At 47.5% G+C, this 22,742-nt stretch overlaps 1 protein-coding gene across 1 annotated transcript in view; it reads right to left on the bottom strand.

Moving 5' to 3' along the window:
• The window catches only part of LOC149442086 (protein Atg16l2-like), a 69,251-nt gene that overhangs the window by 21,919 nt on the left and 24,590 nt on the right, over nt 1-22,742 (bottom strand). The window contains exons 11-18 of the mRNA XM_089656536.1: nt 19,277-19,385; nt 18,947-19,052; nt 15,803-15,873; nt 14,623-14,691; nt 11,777-11,897; nt 8,185-8,290; nt 4,292-4,441; nt 2,302-2,349 (exon numbers count right to left, since the gene is read on the bottom strand). Of these exons, the coding sequence (XP_089512662.1) occupies nt 2,302-2,349; nt 4,292-4,441; nt 8,185-8,290; nt 11,777-11,897; nt 14,623-14,691; nt 15,803-15,873; nt 18,947-19,052; nt 19,277-19,385 (780 nt within the window). The remainder of the gene's footprint in view (nt 1-2,301; nt 2,350-4,291; nt 4,442-8,184; nt 8,291-11,776; nt 11,898-14,622; nt 14,692-15,802; nt 15,874-18,946; nt 19,053-19,276; nt 19,386-22,742) is intronic.

Raw genomic sequence — 22,742 nt, 5'->3', positions numbered from 1 at the left:
CCAATGACACGCTGATCACAGGGAAATGCAAGTGCCGGTTCTCGGCTGCACTTTCCTCACGCTGTCAGATCGTGAGGAAAGTACTGCCGAGAACCGGCAGTTGTCAGAGCGGGGATCGGCACCGATCATCAGGGCACTGATGATCAGTGCCCTGATGATCGGTGCCCAGCAGTGACACCCGCAAGTTCCGCCCAGCAGTGCGCCCACTAGCCCCGCCCACCCGTTCCCAGCAGTGCCCCCACCTGTGCCCAGCAGTGCCCCCACCTGTGCCCAGCAGTGCCCCCACCTGTGCCCAGCAGTGCCACCTACCTGTGCCCAGCAGTGCCACCCACCTGTGCCCAGCAGTGCCACCCACCTGTGCCCACCAGTGCCACCCACCTGTGCCCACCCACCAGTGCCACCCACCTGTGCCCACCAGTGCCACCCACCTGTGCCCACCCACCAGTGCTGCCCACCAGTGCCACCCACCAGTGCTGCCCACCAGTGCTGCCAGTCAGTGCCACCAGTCAGTGCCCAGGGGTTGTGCCAGTCAGTGCCGCCAGTCAGTGCCCAGAAGTGATGCCAGTCAGTGCCGTCTATCAGTACCCATCATCAGTGTCACCTATCAGTGCCGCCTATCAGTGCTGCATATCAGTGCCGCCTATCCGTGCCACCTCATTAGTACTGCCTATCAGTGCCCTTTAGTGCTGCCTATCAGTGCCCATCAGTGCCGCCTATCAGTGCCCATCAGTGTTGCCTCATCAACGCAAATCAGTGAAGGAGAAAAAATACCTGTTTGAAAAATTTTATAAAAGAAACAAATAAACTTTTTTTTTTTTTTCAAATTTTTTGCACTTTTTTTTAATTTATAGCGCAAAAAGTAAAGCGCCCAGTGGTGATTAAATACCACCAAAAGAAAGCTCTATTTGTGAGAAAAAAATGATCAAAATTTCATATGGGTACAATGTTGCATGACCGCGCAATTGTCAATCAAAGTGCGGCAGCGCTGAAAGCTGAAAATTGGCCTGGTAAGGAAGGGGGTATAAGTGCCTGGTAGGCAAGTGGTTAATTGGTCTTCAATACATTCCTATGGGAAACCACGTTTTGCAATACCAAAAGTTCCACAAAATGAATTACATTCGTAAACCGAGGTACGTCTGTGCATATGTATATATATATATATATATATATATATATATATCTCTCTCTCACACACACACACACACACACATATATATACATACACACAATACATACCAATACTTCTGGTAATGTAGGGTGTGTATATATATATAAAATTTTATTTTTTTTCCTCTCAAACATTTTATTTTTAACGTCATCCATAGAAAATGTCACAAAACTGAAAAAAAAAAGAAAAAAAAAAACTGTTAGCAACTTTTATCTATCCCTGGATAGATAAAAAGTATTGAATTATATATATATATATATATATATATATATATATATATTTATATAAAGATAACTTATTTTGTTTGTTTCATTTATTGGGTTTTTTTTCTTGTTTTGTTTTAAGATAGACTTTGCTTTCTTTTGGTGATATCATCTTACAAAAAGATAAAAAAAAAACAATTGTAACAATTTTATACATATATATCATTTTATAAAATAGATCATTAGAATTTTATAATTATAATATTTTTTTGCACAAAAAGTAGACTTGTCCCTTACACATATACATTAGAAAACTCTGAACCCGGGTTGAGCAGACACCTCACGCTCAGCGCTTAGAGGCTTTATGGGAGGGATGGCGACGCTCACATATCAGCTGTCCATGGGCCGGGAGATAATCGGATTAGGGACGGAGAGGAATTAATCCGGCGGTGTGTTAGGTATGTAAGCGCGGGATAGACAGCGTTGTACACGTGTGATCCGAGGAGATCAGAGAACGTGAAGGAGTCCAATCCTGCAGCCTAGCCATTTAAGGGTCGTTCCGCCCAAAGGGGGCTTTGAGACACTTAAAGGGGAACTCCATAGCGAAGTTCCCCTTTAAGTGAAGAAATGAATTCAATGAACATTTTTCTGGCAGGAGTATTACTTATGGTAATATATACACAAGTTATAACTGCCACTGCCGTATGCCACACATTGGTGGCGGGGAGGAGGAGGAGGGGGGGGGGTTACAGTTACATTAGTGCCGGCATTTGGCCCGCATATAAATGTAAAGTCATAAATAATTTTTGCTGGACAACTTGGCCCGCCTGTAAAATGTGGAGACATACTGTACATAAATGATTGGATATGAAAACAAAAGGAATTGATACAATGTATATGTTGATTGCTAGATTTCAGAGTTGGTTATACCTTAATACCGCTTTGGTCCAGTCGCAGCCGCATTTGAACCCGTCAGCTCTACAAAAAGGAAACGCAGAAAATGTCAGTCAGATAAAATGAAGATAAAAAATAACAAGTTTTTGCAGCCAACGTCGAGATTTTTTCCCTCAGGATTTTTTTTTTTTTTGGCTGCTAGGAGTCTGATAGCCAGAATCCCGGGCTGTCCTAGACCCCACCCCCTCCCCTGTGACTGGACAGTGACGAGAGAAGCATCCCGGACCAGCCCCCAACCTAGACCTGAGCAGTGAAAGGAGAAGCAGCACGGTGATGAGCTCATCTCTCTGTCACTCCCCATGAGCATGCTCGTTGTACATAACATGAGCCCATGTCATCCCGGACCAGCCCCCAACCTAGACCTGAGCAGTGAAAGGAGAAGCAGCACGGTGATGAGCTCATCTCTCTGTCACTCCCCATCAGCATGCTCGTTGTACATAACATGAGCCCATGTCATCCCGGACCAGCCCCCAACCTAGACCTGGGCAGTGAAAGGAGAAGCAGCACGGTGATGAGCTCATCTCTCTGTCACTCCCCATCAGCATGCTCGTTGTACATAACATGAACTGATTAAATCTACTCCTTCTGAGCCCATGTCATCCCGGACCAACCCCCAACCTAGATCTGGACAGTGAAAGGAGACGCAGCGCAGTGATTAGCTCATCTGTCACTCTGCTTGCTCCTCCTATCAGCATGTTCTTTACACATAACATGAACTGATTCAATCTTCTACTTCTGAGCTCAAGTCATCCCGGACCAGCCCCCAACCTAGATCTGGACAGTGAAAGGAGAGTAGTGATGAGCTCATTTCTCTGTCACTGTGCTCTCTCCTCCTATCAGCATGCTCATTGCACATAACAGGAACTGATTCAACTTGCTTCTTCTGAGCCAAAGTCATCCCGGACCAGCCCCCAACCTAGATCTGGACAGTGAAAGGAGAAGCAGCACAGTGATCAGCTCATCTCTCTGTCACTCTGAATCAGTTCATTTTAACATGCTGATAGGAAGAGAGAGCAGAGTGACAGAGATGAGCTCATCACTTTGCCGCTTCTCCTTTCACTGCTCAGATCTAGGTTGGGGGCTGGTCCGGGATGACTTGGGCTCAGAAGAAGCAAGTTGAATCAGTTCCTGTTATGTGCAATGAGCATGCTGATAGGAGGAGAGAGCACAGTGACAGAGAGATGAGCTCATCACTACTCTCCTTTCACTGTCCAGATCTAGGTTGGGGTTGGTCCAGGATGACATCAGCTCAGATGTAGTAGGTTGAATCAGTTCATGTTATGTGCAAAGAGCATGCTGATAGGAGGAGTGAGCAACCCCCAACCTAGATCTGGACAGTGAAGGGAGAAGCAGCCCAGTGATCAGCTCATCTCTATGTCACTCTGCTTCCTCCTCCTATCAGCATGCTCTTTACACACAACATGAACGGATTCAATCTACTACTTCTGAGCCCAAGTCATCCCGGACCAGCCCCCAACCTAGATCTGGACAGTGAAAGGAGACACAGCACAGTGATCAGCTCATCTCTCTGTCACTCTGCTCTCTCCTCCTATCAGCATGCTTCTTGTCAGCACACAAACTGATTGGCTCCTTGTGCATCTTTTCCTCTTATACGCCAGCTGTTGGAATTATTTACTTGCAAAAACAAAATCCCTGTTGATGCAGCTAGAAATCGCACTGTTATCAGTTGCACTGTTCCAAGCTATCCCTAAGAACTACAGAGCACCTCCCCCTCTGTGTTATGAAGATATGGAGGAGGGGGTGGGGGGTTCTGTAGCCCTTTCCCAGGGTGACAACACTGAATGTAGACACACTTTAAGAACGACCCAAGTTTGCCTGTTGTGCGAATCCCACCATAGTGGGCCAATCAGTGGAAAGATACGGGAGCCGCTGTTCCCTTCCTCCTCCTGAAAAGCCTCGAAATGTATTTCCTCCACGAATCAGGACAGGCGCCCTTTCACTGTACCGGAAGGCTTGCAGGATTTCCCCGCGCCGCAGATCGATCAGACTGAGAGCGTCATCGCGGGAACAGCTGAGCAGTTGTGTCTGGTCCTGGCCAATGCTGAGAGAGGTGATCTTCTCCTCCAGGGTCACCTCCCGGACACAGTTCTCCGATCTGTACAGGGGAAGGACGAGAACTTTCAGAGTCTGCAGGTTACCCCTCCCCCACACTTCTCCACTCCTCCATACCCCTCCCTTCCTCATATCACCTGACCTTCGGGTTCCCTCCCCTCCTCCACCCCTTCTCTCACCCCTCTTCCAGTTCACTCCCCCATACATGCTCTCCCTCGCTCCTCCAGTTTCCTGCTCCCCTCTCTAGTCTCCTCCCCTCAACCAGTCTTCTCTAACCCCCCCAAGTCCAATCCCTCCCCCTCCTTCACTTCTCCCTATATGTGCAGTCTTCTCCCTTCCAGTGCTCTCCTCCTTCAGTCTCCTCCCCCTTTCTCCTCCAATCCCCTACCTCAATCTCTGACCTCCCCTGCTCCCTTTCTATCACCTCTTCTCTTTCCCTGCTACCCTCTGCCAGTCTCCTCCCTCTGCTCCCCTCCTATTTAACTCCCCTCCCCCAGTTTCTTCCCCTTTTTCAGCTTACATAGTTCCATAGTTAGTCTGGCTGAAAAAAGACAAAAGTCCATCCAGTGCAACCATTAAAAAAACACAAAAATCAAGAGCCTTCCTCTAGCCACCTCTCCTTTAGTCCCCTTCCTTTTCATTCTCCTCCCCCATTCTCTTTCCCTCCCCCAATCTCTCCTTCCTTTTTGCTTCCTCTAGCCACCTCTCCTCCTTTAGTACCTTCTTTTTCCACCCCCCCTCCCCCCATTCTTTTTACCTCCCCCCCCCTCCAATCTCGTCCCCTCCCCCTACCTCCCTCCCCCTAATGTCGTCCCCTCCCCTACCTCCCTCCCCCTAATCTCTGCCCCTCCCCTACCTCCCTTCCCATTAATCTCTGCCCCTCCCCTACCTCCCTCCCCCTAATCTCTGCCCCTCCCCTACCTCCCTCCCCCTAATCTCTGCCCCTCCCCTACCTCCCTCCCCCTAATCTCTGCCCCTCCCCTACCTCCCTCCCCCTAATCTCTGCCCCTCCCCTACCTCCCTCCCCCTATCTCTTCCTCTTCCCTCTTTGCTTCCTCTGCTTGCCTTCCTCTAGCCACCTCTCCTCCATTACTCCCCTTTTTTTCCATTCCACTCCCCCATTTTCTTTACCTCCCCTGTTCCCCTTCCCACAAATCTCTTCCCCCTACCTCCCTCCTCCAATCTCTTCTCCTCCCCTACTCCCCTCCTCCAATCTCCCCCCACCCCACATTTCCCTCCTCTAATCACTTCCCTTTTTTCCTCCTCTGCTTCCTTTCTCTAGCCACCTCTCCTCCTTTAGTCCCCTTATATTCCGTTCCCCTCCTCCATTCTTTTTACCTCCCCTGCACCCCTCCATCAATCTCTTCTCCTCCCCTGTTCCCCTCCATCAATCTCTTCCACTCCCTCCCCCAATCTCTTCTCCTCCCCTGTTCCCCTCCATCAATCTCTTCCCCTCCCTCCATCGCCCAATCTCTTCTCCTCCCCTGTTCCCCTCCATCGATCTCTTCCCCTCCCTCCCTCCCCCAATCTCTTCTCCTCCCCTGTTCCCCTCCATCAATCTCTTCCCCTCCCTCCCTCCCCCAATCTCTTCTCCTCCCCTGTTCCCCTCCATCAATCTCTTCCCCTCCCTCCCTCCCCCAATCTCTTCTCCTCCCCTGTTCCCCTCCATCAATCTCTTCCCCTCCCCTTCCTCCCCCAATCTCTTCTCCTCCCGTTCCCCTCCATTAACCTCTTCCCCTCCCCTCCCCTCCCTCCCTCCTCTCCCTCGCCAAATCTCTTCTCCTCCCCTGTTCCCCTCCATCAATCTCTTCCCCTCCCTCCATCCCCCAATCTCTTCTCCTCCCGTTCCCCTCCATCAATCTCTTCCCCTCCCCTCCCTCCCTCCATCCCCCAATCTCTTCTCCTCCCCTGTTCCCCTCCATCAATTTCTTCCCCTTCCCTGCTCCATTCCTCCAGTCTCTTTCCCTCTTCTGTTTCCCCCTCTTAAAATGTTCTCCTCCATAATTCTCCTCTCCCCTTCCCCCTTTAATCTCCTCTCCCCTTCCCCCTTTAATCTATATATATTTCTTTATTACAGGTCAACACTATATGAATTCAATAAAAACAGTGAAAAAGGTAAAAAGAAAGTTAAAAAAAAATTTACCAAAATCCATTATAGTTTCTGTCATGATGAAAATACAGAGGGTTGCCATTGCTGTTCTGCTTCTAACTACTTGGTTTCTTTGCTAACCCTGTGTCACCGAGCTAGGACAGCTGTGCCAGAAAACCCCTAATTTTCTCATTTCCTGTGGTGTCACCTGGATAGGAAGGGGGTACAGACAGCAATAATCCCAGTATGGGAGGGGTGAGAGCGGCGAATGGTTCATATTGCTTGTGGTCGCAGTGAGAGAGAAGCACCAAGAAGAATGGTCTCAAAGGCCTCGGATCAGCATAAACCTCGTTTATTTGGAAACAGGTTTACGAAATTTAAACAAATGCTTTTTGGGGTAAGACTCCCCCTCTTCGGTGGTTGGAGGCTTGGAACGGTGGTTGGTTATGGTGTTTGGAACATGGAGTATTGGCACTGGATTTCCAAGGAGAAGTCTGGATAACCAGAGATCAAAGTGTTCTCCAAGGTCTCTCCTGGGCTACTTGTAGGGCTGCATTGCCGTCCTGTAGTTTAGCAACTTCACAATAAATATCCTGGGGGGTGTCCCAGGAGGGAGGACCTTTCTGAGATATCCTGTAAGATCTTTCAAGGATGAATGCCAAACAGAACGTCTTTCTTTCACAGGGTTGGGTAAGGTAGCATCACCACAGAAAGCTGAGGATTGGTGCCCTCGGTCTTCTCTAGCAGGGCCACCATTTGGATGCTACAACAGTCGCTTGGTCATTGGATTTCTGTAAGTAGGTCAACTTTCTGTAGGGTCTGTCTGGCATTGCCAGCCGCTGGTCACTGGCACAAGACTTGACCTCAGACAGGGTGATGGAGATTCTGGAGGTCCTAACACAGCAAAAACATGTCACGCTACACCTTCTCATTTTTTGTAGTCAGGCTAGCTTGACCAGTCAAAATAGCTTCTAGAATTCTAGCACTGCTATCTGCCAAAGGTACAGTAGGGGCTAGCGTGGTATCAGCGTGTTCCATTGGAGGCCACAAATCAGCAGTATGGTTGATATCACCATCTTGGTCTTTCCACCTAAAGTGCTCCAGCTTGCCCAGAGTCTGAGTAGTTTCTCTTAGGAGGTCCTATAGCTGGGTAAGTACAGTAGGTGCAGTCAAGTCTGGTATCTCATAGTTTTTCAGTAGTAGGAGGATGATTCTGGTGGGTAGTACTGTGTGGAGCTCAGGCCCCACATGTCTTATGCCAAGGAACCCCACAAGTTGAGCTTGTGCTCGCTTTGCTTGGAGGTGTAAAAAAACCTTTATCCAAGGCATCTCACTCAGGCTTCATAACCAACCAGGCACTGAGCTACAGTTCCAAGTCGTTATTTCTGAAGGGGTCTAAACCCGAAACCAGTTGGACAAATTCTGTATTGACATTTTCAAATTAAGAAGAATTATAATGATCAGAAACATCTGAGACCTTTCCTTACACTTTTCACCAATAGACCTACAGTCCCACCATGAGCAGAACCTCCAGCATCCACACCAATGTCACATTTTCTTGTGCCCCCTTTGGGGAGACTACCCCTCGCCTCCTGTCCAGGTGACACAAAGAACAAGAGAAACCTAAACCCAACACCATTCTATCCAACACTATGAAAATCATTTGGCCTCAGTGACACCTTTCACTGATTGGGTACCTGCTGTCCCAGAACCGTATCTTCTTGTCGTGATGACCACTGATTGTGTACATATCGGAACAAACAACGTCACTGCAATACGAGGAGACTGGAATATGCCGGATACCTGAGGGGATGAGGTGGAGAGTGCAAAAGGAAAAGGTCAGACATTGTATCGGGAACAGGATAGCATGGATCTGTGAAAGCTGAGGGCCCGTTCACAGCTTTGTGTTGCTGCAGCACAAGAACCTTGAGCTCTGAGGGCTCATTCACAGCTTCGTATTGCTGTAACACAAGAACCATGAGCTCTGAGGGCCCATTCACAGCTTTGTATTGCCGCAACACAAGAACCATGAGCTCTGAGGGCCCATTCACAGCTTTGTGTTGCCGTAACACAAGAACCATGAGCTGTGAGGGCCCATTCACAGCTTCGTGTTGCTGTAAAACAAGAACCATGAGCTCTGAGGGCTCATTCACAGCTTTGTGTTGCCTTAACACAAGAACCATGAGCTCTGAGGGCCCATTTACAGCTTTGTGTTGCCGTAACACAAGAACCATGAGCTGTGAGGGCCCATTCACAGCTTCGTGTTCCCGTAACAAAAGAACCATGAGCTCTGAGGGCCCATTCACAGCTTCGTGTTGCCGTAACACAAGAACCATGAGCTCTGAGGGCCCATTCACAGCTTCGTGTTGCCGTAACACAAGAACCATGAGCTCTGAGGGCCCATTCATAGCTTCGTGTTGCCGTAACACAAGAACCATGAGCTCTGAGGGCTCATTCACAGCTTCGTGTTGCCGTAACACAAGAATCATGAGCTGTGAGGGCCCATTCACAGCTTTATGTTGCCATAACAAAAGAACCATGAGCTCTAAGAACCCATTCACAGCTTTGTGCTGCCATAACACCAGAACCATGAGCTCTGAGGGCCCAATCACAACTTGGTTTTTCCATAATACAAGAAACATGAGCTTTGAGGGTCCATTCATAGCTTTGTAATTCCGTAACACAAGAACCATGAGCTCTAGGGGCCCATGCACTGCTTTGTGCTGCTGTAAAACTAGAACCATGAGCTCTGAGGACCCAATCAAAGCTTCATATTGAGGACAGGTGAGGGGAGGGGCAGAGGAGCTGGGCCAGCACAGTCAGTAATTAGACACTCCCAGAAGAGGAGGGAGGGAGTTTAATTTCCTAGTTCAGGAGACATCGCAAGTGAATAAAAAATTCTGGAAAGAATAAAAAATAATGGAAAGTTGGCGACAGGGTCTCTTTAGCACAGAGTAGCGCATTGCATTGATCGCAACTGCATTATCGCAACACACAGATCGCATGGGCCCACGAGCAGAGCAAACCCTGCTCTAAGTAGCTCTAATGATTAAATATGAATGAGATCAGCAAGAAAACGTTCCATCTTACCATTTACTCTCCACTATGGCTGGCTACAATCAAAGCAGAAATATGATACATTAAATTGACGAATAAAACCTCTCTATCTGGTTATAGGACACACATGTAGTTTATTAAAACTAAAAATGGATACAATGTCTCTGAAGACTCAACAACACACAGGAGAACAAGAGAGGGAGGTTGCACAGCCCAGAGTCATGTTATAAGAGACCGTAGTCCCTCTGCTGTGTAAAATCCAAGGAATAGATTACATGGAGGTGTCCATGGTCCTCAAGGTCTCCATTGCCTTTATTTCGCACTGATACTCCCCTGAGCACCAGCAATGTGCCCCATCATATGTATTTCCCATTAAATCTAAAGCCAATCAAAAGCCATGAAAGCTAGCCTGATGTCATGGGGTGCAGACAAGCCACAAGACAACTCCTATTGTGGGCCTGGAGTCAACTAAATGGGGTCTTTCAGGTGAAATATTGGTCTCCAGAGCAAGAAGTGAGGGGAGATGGCCTTGCTGCGGTCATAGACTCCAATAAAACTCAACAGAGGGTCTACCGAACCCTTCTCAATCCAACACAAAGTTAAAAATCATGGCTGGAATACCATACTGAAGCCCACGTTTAACCAAAACGTTATAACTTCTGCCCACCGGGATTCTGCCTTCTTTGGTGACCCTATGCCTACCTGTGTGTCATGGTGCCATGGGGTGCTACTGGGGAATGGAGTAATGCAAAATCTTCCCAACAGGGACAGAAAAAAAAAACAAAAAAAACACATGACTGAGAATCCAACCTTTCCTGGTCTACCATAGATACTGAATAACAATTTTTATTGTGTTGGCCTCACATCATAGAGATTTCCCCTCACGTCCTGTCCCGATAACACATTTTAATCTGAACCTTCATGGAGACAGTTTGTCAGTGATCCAAGGACAGGCCATTAGGAATCTCAGCAGCTCTCACTGCTTGGCCAAGAAGGGCAATCTCCATCAAGTCCCCTAAGCAGCAGCAATGTGCCCCATCATATGCTTCTCCCATTAAATCTAACGCCACTCAAAAGCCATGAAAGCTAGCCTGATGTCATGGGGTGCAGACAAGCCACAAGACAACTCCTATTGTGGGCCTGGAGTCAACTAAATGGGGTCTTTCAGGTGAAATATTGGTCTCCAGAGCAAGAAGTGAGGGGAGGTTGCCTCCCTGCGGTTACAGACTCCAATAAAACTCAACAGAGGGTCTACCGAACCCTTCTCTATCCAACACAAAGTAAAAAATCATGGCTGGAATACCATACTGAAGCCCACGTTTAGCCAAAATGTTATAACTTCTGCCCACTGGGATTCTGCCTTCTTTGGTGACCCTATGCCTACCTGTGTGTCATGGGACCATGGGGTGTTACTGGGGCATGGAGTAATGCAAAATCTTCCCAACAGGGACAGAAAAAAAACACATGACTGAGAATCCAACCTTTCCTGGTGTACCACAGATACTGAGTAACAATTTTTATTGCGTTGGCCTCACATCATAGAGATTTCCCCTCACGTCTTGTTCCGATATCACATTTTAACCTGAACCTTCATGGAGACAGCTTGTCAGTGATCCAAGGACAGGCCATTAGGAATCTAAGCAACCCTCACTGCTGGGCCAAGAAGGGCAATCTCCATAAAGTCCAACTTTATTATTCCAGGACAACTGCAAACAGTCCTACCTGGGACCTTCTCCTCTGATGGGTTTCACCCAAAGTGGGTATAATTTCTGGGTGAAACGCATCCAAGGTGGGCCTCTTTGCAGTTGTCCTGGAATATTATATTTTTACAAGGGTTGGCCCTAACAGTTTGGGGTGAAGAGAAGCATCTACTTGGCGCTTGCACCCAGTCAGCCAAGGGAATGGTTCACTATAGAGCATTTAACAGCAATCTTCAGTAATAAGGGCATTATCCATACATGTCCATTACATCGCCACTGCTTCTGCTGGTGACATCTAGAAGGGTTCAGTTTGAAAATTTTGCAGTCAGATTTGTGGGAGAAGGATAGTCATTTCGGGAGGATGTGTTGCCCAACAAAGATTTACCCAATTACAAATCCTAAACCCAAATAATCTGTATCATTTACTGGCGTCCCAATCACAGGTCTCCGCAGGCAATAGGCCGATAGGACATTTTTACTTCTCTTCCTAAACAGATTTATGATGTATGGTTAGGTCACAGCTTTGACTCACAGGCTGCTTTCTGCAGGTCCCACTCCCGGATGGTCCGGTCCATGCTGCAGGTAACCGCGCGGTTCACTGACATCTTAAACTTGGCCGCTGTCACTTTGCCGGTGTGTCCGGTCAGAGTTTCCTGAAAATTAAAAATGGCGCTACTCAATAAAGAGGATTTGTGCCTTTTCTCTATAAGAATTTGCTGGATAAGCCCCATTTAGAACCCATCTTTGCAAAGCTGGGCCACCAGTCTCACCTAGGAGAGCATTACCTCTCCTCTGCTCTGAAGCTCCTTGAGATATTTGAAGTGCATATCCTAGTAGACTTGAGGGCAGAGAGGGCATCATCTAAGTGGCAATGGTTGTCGGGGTCAACCAATATTTGTCAGGAGATGGTAAGTAGGACTTATTTAGCTTCAAGATTCATACAGCAGTGGGAGGAGAGTGGACCCAATGGTGGGTCATCAGGGGATAGAATGCCTTAACCAGGAAGAGGCAAGCCAGGTACCCATATCACCAATGAAGCTGGAGGGCCCAGTGTGTGAGAGCGGTGTGGCAGAAAACAGGACAACATTGGACTCGCTGCTTAGGTGAGTAGGTGAATTGTTCATAACACCAGCAAAAAAGGCTTTCTGTGCATGACTACTACTGCAAGGTCTATAGAGGCTCCACACACTCAGACCTGCATACTACAAGGTCTATAGAGGCCCTGCTGACTCAGAACAACCTACTGCAATGTCTAAAAAGCCTCCACCCAGTAAGAACTGCCCATTACAAGGTTTATAGAGGCTCCACCCACTCAGACCTGCATACTACAAGGTCTATAGAGGCCCTGCTGACTCAGAACAACCTACTGCAATGTCTAAAAAGCCTCCACCTAGAAAGAACTGCCTATTACAAGGTTTATAGAGGCTCCACTTGCTAAGAACCGCCTATTACAAGGTTTGCAGAGGCTCTGCCCACTCAGAACTTCCTATTGCAAGGTCTATAGAGGCTCCACTCGCTAAGAACTGCCTATTACAAGGTTTGCAGAGGCTCTGCCCACGCAGAACTGCCTACTACAAGGTCTATAGAGGCTCCACTCGCTAAGAACTGCCTACTACAAGGTTTACAGAGGCTCTGCCCACTCAGAACTGCCTACTACAAGGTCTATTGAGGCTCCACTCACTCAGAACTGCCTACTACAAGGTCTATTGAGGCTCCAGACACTCAGAACTGCCTACTACAAGGTCTATTGAGGGCTCCACCCACTCAGAGCTGACTACTAGAAGGTCTATAGAGATATGTGCAGATATCGTGCTGGGTACATCCTTCTCACCTAGGCCAGGATGCAGAACGTAAAAGTGAAAGGTCTATTGAGGGCTCCACCCACTCAGAACTGCCAACTACAAGGTCTATTGAGGCTCCACCCACTCAGAACTGCCTACTACAAGGTCTATTGAGGCTCCACCCACTCAGAACTGCCTACTACAAGGTCTATTGAGGCTCCACCCACTCAGAACTGCCTACTACAAGGTCTATTGAGGCTCCACCCACTCAGAACTGCCTACTACAAGGTCTATTGAGGCTCCACACACTCAGAACTGCCTACTACAAGGTCTATTGAGGCTCCACACACTCAGAACTGCGTACTACAAGGTCTGAGGCTCCACCCACTCAGAACCGCCTACTACAAGGTCTACGGAGGCTCCACACACTCAAAACCACCTACTACATGGTCTATAGAGGATCCACCCATAGGGATCTACTACAAGGTCTATAGAGATATGTGCAGATATCGTGCTGGGTACATCCTTCTCACCTAGGCCAGGATGCAGAACGTAAAAGTGAAAGGTCTATTGAGGGCTCTACCCACTCAGAACTGCCAACTACAAGGTCTATTGAGGCTCCACACACTCAAAACCACCTACTACAAGGTCTATTGAGGCTCCACCCACTCAGAATTGCCAACTACAAGGTCTATTGAGGCTCCACACACTTAGAACTGCCTACTACAAGGTCTATTGGGGCTCCACACACTCAGAACTGCCTACTACAAGGTCTATTGAGGCTCAACACACTCAGAACTGCATACTACAAGGTCTACTGAGGCTCCATCCACTCAGAACTGCCTACTACAAGGTCTATTGAGGCTCAACACACTCAAAACCACCTACTACAAGGTCTATTGAGGCTCCACCCACTACAAGGTCTATTGAGGCTCCACCCACTCAGAATTGCCTACTACAAGGTCTATTGAGGCTCCACACACTCAGAACTGCCTACTACAAGGTCTATTGAGGCTCCACCCACTCAAAACCACCTACTACAAGGTCTATTGAGGATCCACCCACTCAGAACTGCCTACTAGAAGGTCTATAGAGATATGTGCAGATATCGTGCTGGGTACATCCTTCTCACCTAGGCCAGGATGCAGAAAGTAAAAGTGAAACATTAAAATGTTAAAGAATTATTGTTAAAAAAGAAAATCCAATTGTGTAGAAGGGAGGAGGCACAGGAAAGAAAGTCACATGTATGCATGAAGGTCTGCGACAGATAAATTTTCAAAAAGACATACAATTCAAGACACAACATTCTCCTTGTGAAAGGGAGTAGAGTACAGCACCCTGCCAGCCCCTCCGACAAAACCATGACCTGCCTGCATTGCATAGAGAAGCGCAGAGACCCAGTGACGACATCACCAGATCTAAAATAAGGTATGTCATGAAAATGGAAAAGGATTTATTTGAAGAAAAAAAAAATAATAATAATTATGTTGATTAGGAGGGAGAGAGGAACCAGAGAAGCGGACTCAAATTCAGGGGAAGATGTCTAGGGCCCATTTACTAGCCCGGTACAGATGACATCAGGAAGAGCGAACGTTACCTTGGATCTACCGTCCAGTTTCCAGAGATGAGCTGACCCATTGAATGATGCTGCCAGGAGCTGCAGACCCTGGAGAACAGCACAGCGTATCATCAGATGAACCACATAATGAGATGACATCACACACATTGTATCTGTTCAATCATCAATAATCAGATCAATCAATTCTCTGTATGATGTCATAAAACACATTCTGCCCATACACACAAGGATAGGATTGTTCCAGAAATTAATGATAATAATAATTGTATACATTTATAAAGCTCTGACATATACCGCAGCGCTGTACAGAGGACACTGAGCCGGTCCCATCAGTCTCTGTACAGAGGAGCTTACACTCTAATGTCCCCTCCCCCACAGTCACGTCAGTCTCTGTACCAGAGGAGCTTACACTCTAATGTCCCCTCCCCCACAGTCACATCAGTCTCTGTACCAGAGGAGCTAACACTCTCATGTCCCCTCCCGCACAGTCACATCAGTCTCTGCACCAGAGGATCTTACACTCTTATGTCCCCTCCCCCACAGTCACAGTACCAGAGGAGCTTACACTCTAATGTCCCCTCCCCCACAGTCCCATCAGTCTCTGTACCAGAGGAGCTTACACTCTCATGTCCCCTCCCCCACAGTCAAATTCTCTGTACAGAGGAGCTTACGCTCTAATGTCCCCTCCCCCACAGTCACATCAGTCTCCGTACCAGAGGAGCTTACGCTCTAATGTCCCCTCCCCCGCAGTCCCATCAGTCTCTGTACCAGAGGAGCTTACACTCTCATGTCCCCTCCCCCACAGTCAAATTCTCTGTACAGAGGAGCTTACGCTCTAATGTCCCCTCCCCCACAGTCACATCAGTCTCCGTACCAGAGGAGCTTACGCTCTAATGTCCCCTCCCCCGCAGTCCCATCAGTCTCTGTACCAGAGGAGCTTACACTCTCATGTCCCCTCCCCCACAGTCAAATTCTCTGTACAGAGGAGCTTACGCTCTAATGTCCCCTCCCCCACAGTCACATCAGTCTCCGTACCAGAGGAGCTTACGCTCTAATGTCCCCTCCCCCACAGTCACATCAGTCTCTGTACAGAGGAGCTTACACTCTAATGTCCCCTCCCCCACAGTCACATCAGTCTCTGTACAGAGGAGCTTACACTCTAACGTACAGACAACAAACCATTATTATGGACACATACCGAGGGATCGAACTCTATACTAGTGATTCCTCCATTGCTCCCCTGCAGGGTTTGGTGCATCTGAAGCTGACCTGTATGAAGAAGATAAAATTAAATTCAAAATGAGGCTTCTCATCTTCCTTCACATTCAGAGAAACAATTCATCACATGTGCTAGCACTGGGCAGAAGACAGGTCCATATACAGAGACATCAGAGGTCTATCTGACCCCCCCAGTGTCTCCCTTACCTTCCACTGCATCTAATCAATCACACATAGTGCTTGATTAGCCGCTTCCCTGACCACAGTAGCCGAGGAATGACCTCTGTGAACCTGGAAGTGACCTGATACACATTGCTCTTGGGTTCATTAGTGGCAGAGGAGCCCCTCCTGCACTCTGTGTTTGAGTAGGTTACTGGATCCCTGGGCTCCCGGAACCAGAACCATCAATGTATTTATTGGGATTGGATGTGGTGGACCGACACAAAGTGGCTCATCATTGTGAAGTGGAAGGAAAATGAGAAATGGTTTTCAACATTTGTGACTAATAAATCTGTGAAAAGTGTGGCGGCATTTGTATTCAGCCCCCTTTACTCTGATACCCCTAACTAAAATCTAGTGGAACCAATTGCCTTCAGAAGTCACCTGATTAGTAAATAGAGTCCCCCTGTGTGTCATGTGATCTCAGTATAAATCCAGCTGTTCTGTGAAGCCCTCAGAGGTTTGTTAGAGAACATTAGTGAACAAACAGCATCATGAAGGCCAAGGAACACACCAGACGGGTCAGGGATAAAGTTGTGGAGAAGTTTAAAGCAGGGTTAGGTTACAAAAAAACATCCCAAACTTTGAGCATCTCACAGAGCACTGTTCAATCCATCATCCGAAAATGGAAGGAGTACGGCACAACTGCCAACCTACCAAGACATGGCCGTCCACCTAAACTGACCGGCCGGGCAAGGGGAGCATTCATCAGAGAAGCAGCCAAGAGGTCCATGGGAACTCTGGAGGAGCTGCAGAGAACCACAGCTCAGGTGGGAGAATCTGTCCTCAGGGCAACTATTAGTCGTCACTCCACAAATCTGGCCTTTATGGAAGAGTGACAAGAAGAAGCCATTGTTGGAAGAAAGCCATAAGAAGTCCCGTTTGCAGTTTGGGAGAAGCCATGTGGGGGACACAGCAAACATGGAAGAAGGGGCTCTGATCAGAGGAGAACAACATTTTTGGCCTAAAATCAAAACGCTATGTGTGGTGGAAAACTAACACTGCACATCACTCTGAACACACCATCCCCACCGTGAAACATGGTGGTGGCAGCATCATGTGGTGGGGATGCTTTCCTTCAGAAGGGACAGGGAAGCTGCTCAGAGTTGATGGGAAAATGAATGGAACCAAATACAGGGCACTCTTAGAAGAAAACCTGTTAGAGTCTGCAAAAGACTTGAGACTGGGGCGGAGGTTCCCCTTCCAGCAGGACAACGACCCGAAACATCCAGCCAGAGCTTCAATGGAATGGTTCAGATCAAAGCATCTTCATGTGTTAGAATGGCCCAGTCACAGTCCAGACCCAAATCCAATGGAGGATCTGTGGGCAGACTTGAAAATTGCTGTTCCCAGATGCTCTCCATCCAATCTGACAGCTTGAGGGATTCTGGAAAGAAGAACGGGCAGACATGTCCCTCTCTATATGTGCAAAGCTGGGAAAGACGTCCCCAAAAAGACTCGCAGCTGGAATTGCAGCCACAGGGGGTCCTACAAAGTATGGACTTCGGGGGCGCGAATACAAATGCCGCCACACTTTTCACAGATTTATTGGTCACAAATATTGGAAACCATTTCTCATTTTCCTTCCACTTCCCAATAATGTGCCACTTTGTGTCGGTCCATCACATCCAAGCCCAATAAAATACATTGATGGTTCTGGTTGTCACATGACAACACGGGGAACATTTCAAGGACTATGAATACTTTTTCAAGGTACTGTAAATCAACCATTTATGGGATCATCAAGAACTTCAAGGAGAGAGGTTCGGTTGTTGAGAAGGCTTCAGGGCGCCCAAGATACTACAGGAAGCGCCAGGACCGTCTGCTAAAGTTGACTCAGCTGCAGGATCGGGGCACCACCAGTGCAGAGGTTGCTCAGGAATGGCAGCAGGCAGGTGTGAGGGCATCTGCACACAAAGTGAGGAGAAGACTTTTGGAGGATGGCCTGGTGTCAAGAAGGGCAGCAAAGAAGCCACTTGTCTCCAGGAAAAACTTCAATGGCCTGGTGTCAAGAAGGGCAGCAAAGAAGCCACTTGTCTCCAGGAAAAACTTCAGGGACAGACTGATATTCTGCAAAAGGTCCAGGGATTGGACTGCTGAGGACTGGGGGAAAGTCATTTTGTCTGATGAATCCCCTTTCCGATTGTTTGGAGCATCTGGAAAAAAAATTGTTTGGAGAAGAAACAGTGAGTGCTACCATCAGTCCTGTGTCATGCCAACAGTAAAGCATCCTGAGACCATTCATGTGTGGGGTCGCTTCTCAGCCAAGGGAGTGGGCTCACTCATAAGCACACAGCCATGAATAAAGAATGGTCCAAAAGCATCCTCCAAGAGCAACTTTTCCCAACCATCCAAGAACAGTTTGGTGAGGAACAATGCCTTTTCCAGCATGATGGAGCACCTTGCCACAAGGTAAAAGTGAAAACTAAGTGCCTTGAGGGAACAAAGAATCGAAATTTAGGGTCCATGGCCAGGAAACTCCCCAGACCTTAATCCCATTGAGAACTTGTGGTCAATCTTCAAGAGATTGGTGAACAAAAAAACCCCACGAATTCTAACAAACTCCAAGCGTTGAATATGCAAGAAGGGGCCTCCATTAGTCAGGTTGTGGTCCAGAAGTTAATGGGCAGCATGCCAGGGGGAATTGCAGGGGTCTTGAAAAAGAAGAGTCAACACTGCAAATATGGATTCTTTGCCTAAATTTCATGTCATCGCTAACAAAAGTCTTTGACACTTATGGAATGCTTGTGATTCTACTTCAACATACCAGAGGAACATCTGACAAAAAGATCTAAAAACACTTTGTGAAAAATAATATTTGTGTCCTTCTCAAAACGTTGGGCCAGGACTGTATTCAAATTTAGGGTTATGCCCTCAAAGTCCACTTAGTAGAGTAGAGATTCACCTCCAACGATATACCAGAGCTTCACCATCCGGTCTGCTCCTCCGGTGGCCACCATCCTGGAATTGGGGCTAAATCTGACCGCGTGGATCTCGGAATCGTGGATTTCCTGTAACAGAGTTAATAAAGAGTGATTATTTATCAATTATTATTTCTATGGCGGTTTTTTTTTGTCCTTGGCTGGACCTCGAACAAGGCGTTTTATTTGCATAACTCCTCCCAAGAGCCGTCCCGCAGCTTGCATCAGGACTGAGGGCTCTTGAGGAGTACTGAGACAGGTACCACCTCCTGCTGGCCCCTCCCACCAGTCATGCATAATAGAAGAACACTCACTTTACTGTAGAGCACACTTCTAGGTGGACTGCATATGACGCACACCGGAGGCGAGGGATACCAGCGCTCTTCCATCTCGCAATCTGTCCGATCTCTCCTGAAATTGAAACTACACACAAAGCATGGAGTCACCAAACCGATCAGGGACACAGATGAAGAATTTTACCGGGTCACCCCAACCAGAAGGTGAGATTGCAGTTATAGGTGGAGTCTGGTGGGCAGAGCCGTGCTCTGGCTCCCTAGATCCGTTAGGATATCCATGTGCTGTAAGGAGGAAGCATGCGGCCAGTGTGTGATTTAAAGGGAAGCTACTTCTAGTGAGCAGATGTTTTAAGTTACTAGAACATTTACCTGAATGTAATATTTGATGTAATGTGGTGACATCTTGGCGATTGTCTGGTACTGATCTGGAAGAAGCATGCAGCCAGTGAAGTCAGAACTGCCGATGCGCGGGCTTGGTTGGTGACAGAGCAAACCCTGAAGATTGGCAATGTCTTAGTTCTTCCATGACAGGTTCACATGAAGTGCTACTGAAATAAGCTTGATCAGCCTCAAGGAGGGTCTACTGATTTGAAATGCAGAGTGGTGAGACCTGTGGCCCTCAACGGACCATACGCCAAGTACAAATATTTTCTTTCTCGTGCAACTGAGTAGCGGACAACACAGCTGAAAAACCACCAGCAGACTTCACTAGAGGACTGGAGATTGTCTGCAGCCCAAGAGCCACTTGAAGGACCAGTATCTAAAATCTGTAAATTTATGAAGTGAGACACTCTACCATATAATGGGAACTACGCAACCCGACCAGAAGGAAGAGGTCCACCAGACCAGAATGGAAAAAAAGTCATCACCAGAGGGAAATGACTCCACATGGAAGAAGATATTGAAACTGAGTCGGTTGAGAGGAACAGCAACTGGAATCCACCAATAAACGGGTGGAACAATGAGGACAACGAGAGACCTTATCTTCTAGAGACCAGAATGGAAAAAAAGTCATCACCAGAGGGAAATGACTCCACATGGAAGAAGATATTGAAACTGAGTCGGTTGAGAGGAAGAGCAACTGGAATCCACCAATAAACAGGTGGAACAATGGAGGACAACGAGAGACCTTATCTTCTAGAGACCAGAATGGAAAAAAAGTCATCACCAAAGGGAAATGACTCCACATGGAAGAAGATATTGACACTGAGTCGGTTGAGAGGAACAGCAACTGGAAACCACCCAAAAACAGGTGGAACAATGGAGGACAACGAGGGACCTTATCTTCTAGAGATCGTCTAGCACAATCTCTAGACAAACAGTTCCCAAAGGGAACCTAGTAATAAAAAAACAGGTTCAGGCAGGAAAGAACAACTGGTCTGCATGGGAAGGACCAAGGTCTGACATCCCTAACCCTTAGGAATGTGGAGGTAGAACTACGTGACTAAAGGAGGTTTCCAAGCAACCAATCTTGCCAAGTGTGAAAAATCAAGGAATGTACAGCAAGAGTACAACCCAACATGGGCATAAGTGACCCAGAAGGCCATCTAAAATCCAGGGGATTGCTCCGACAAAATCATTGTGATTGAAGAAAGATTGGTATAAGAAAGCCATCATCACAGGGATAGGCCTACAAGGAAGTTAAGCCACAGTCCCAGGCTGGTGAGATGGGAACCACCAAGAGACACTAGAGATGAATGAATGATGTAGTTCCTGTCTAACCCTCACCACGGCCATGATTCTAAAAATGCCCCCCTCCCCTCCTCCATGGTCCAATGAAGCATAAATAGCCTTGGGACAAGGGAAAGAAAACCTGACTAAAAGGCTAAGAGCGTCTGCCTAACTAAGGACAGGGCAAGGGAAAGTATTAGAAGGAACAACCTTCTCTAGGAGCCTGCTGATCAGACTAATTCCACGCGAAGAGATCCCAAGAGATCCTCTGGTCATACTCTGCTTCCAGCAGAGAGTACATGCAGTAGGAAACCAGGGTGTCCCACCTGCTGACAATCCAGAGAGGAAAAGGGCCTTCCAACGATGGTCTCTGCCTGCTGCCTAGGACCTAAGGTGTCCTCAAGTGTGCAAACATCTCCCTTCGGTGCAGACGCTACTGGCTGCAAAGAGAACATTTCATGGCCATGTCCTTGGGGAGGACAGTGAAAGAGCAGCTAAAGCTCTAAGGAACATCTTGTGCAGGGGTCAGGCACTTTACCTCCTGAAGGGAAGATACCACAATATTGATAGGACTTCCAGTAGATTCTGAAGCAGGAAACTTTCTCAATGTAGGATCCTTGGCCTGGATGGAATGTTTTTTTTCAGAAAGAACAGATGGTAGTCTAGGGAATAGGGCTACTCAAGGTAGCAACGTGTCTGCTGTACGGGAGGGAGAAGCCACCTTAATCACCTGAAGAGGCTTAATGGGTACGATAGGGACTACCTTGTCTCCAGAGATAGGACTGCAGGCCTGCTCAGAAATTGAACCCGAAACTTCAGAGAGGGGAGCTGAAAAAGGTTGGGAAAACACAGAACAGCAGGAGGCAATCCCAAGAGGAAGTTCTATGGACAAGGGAGATGGATGGTATGTGGGCCAATTTAGGTTTAACAACCTCACTTACCAACAACAGGTGGATGCAAAACCAGGAAGGCCCTATGTGACAAGATCTTGCAGGAGTTAGGCCCTTGGAGAAAATGCTGAATACAAGGATCCACAAAACTGACTCGCTTTACAGGAAGTCACCTGAGCATCCCACAGTGAGGGTGTCAGGAGTGGGCAACTAGGCTGAACACAAGCTCTTCGAGATAGCAAGAAAGCCCAAGAGACACTGAGGGGTCCAGGACCACACCCACGTAGGGGAAATTTACAGCTGGCACACCGGGTGCATCAGGAATTACCATTAGAAAGGAAAGACCTTGAGGGGACCATGTACCATGAGGGGCTGGTCATTTCCCAGGAACAGGGGGCCTTCTCAAGGAAGGGAGTTGAGGACCAGAAGGAGAACAGCTCCAGGTCTTGAGCTGACAGATGGACTGAAAGATCACATTCCGGGCTGGTCCCACATGTGTCCAGTCCATTGAGGTTCAAGTTCAGCAATGAAAGAGACTGAGGGGCAGTTGTATAAAATACCTACAAAAAAAAAAACATTTCTGGTAAAGGGTTCAACACCAGCAACTTAGGACTTATTTTTCCATAGTACACCATAACATCTACTGATTTTTGTTGAATAATTGGCCATTTACAATTTTATTCAAGTGGATCCCCTTTACCAGTAGCCATGGTTTGAATGAAGGCAAAGTCCACAATTTCCATGGGGTGTATTCATTTTTCCCCACGACAGTTTAAGTTAAAAACCATTAAAAAAAAAAAAAAAAAAAGCAGGACTTCCTTTTAAGGCCTGACCTGCAGAGCTCAGATAAGACTCCACCTATAAGTGACACCCAGCACATATTTTGCTGCATTACATATACTCTAATGACAAATAAACTGAGT

The sequence above is a fragment of the Staurois parvus genome, unplaced genomic scaffold (assembly GCF_062004578.1).
Source record: "Staurois parvus isolate SC_StPar_1 unplaced genomic scaffold, SC_StPar_1.0 ptg000913l, whole genome shotgun sequence".
Taxonomy (NCBI): Eukaryota; Metazoa; Chordata; class Amphibia; order Anura; family Ranidae; genus Staurois; species Staurois parvus.
Note: the sequence above shows the minus strand (reverse complement) of the source record. Positions and strands in the feature narration are given on the sequence as shown.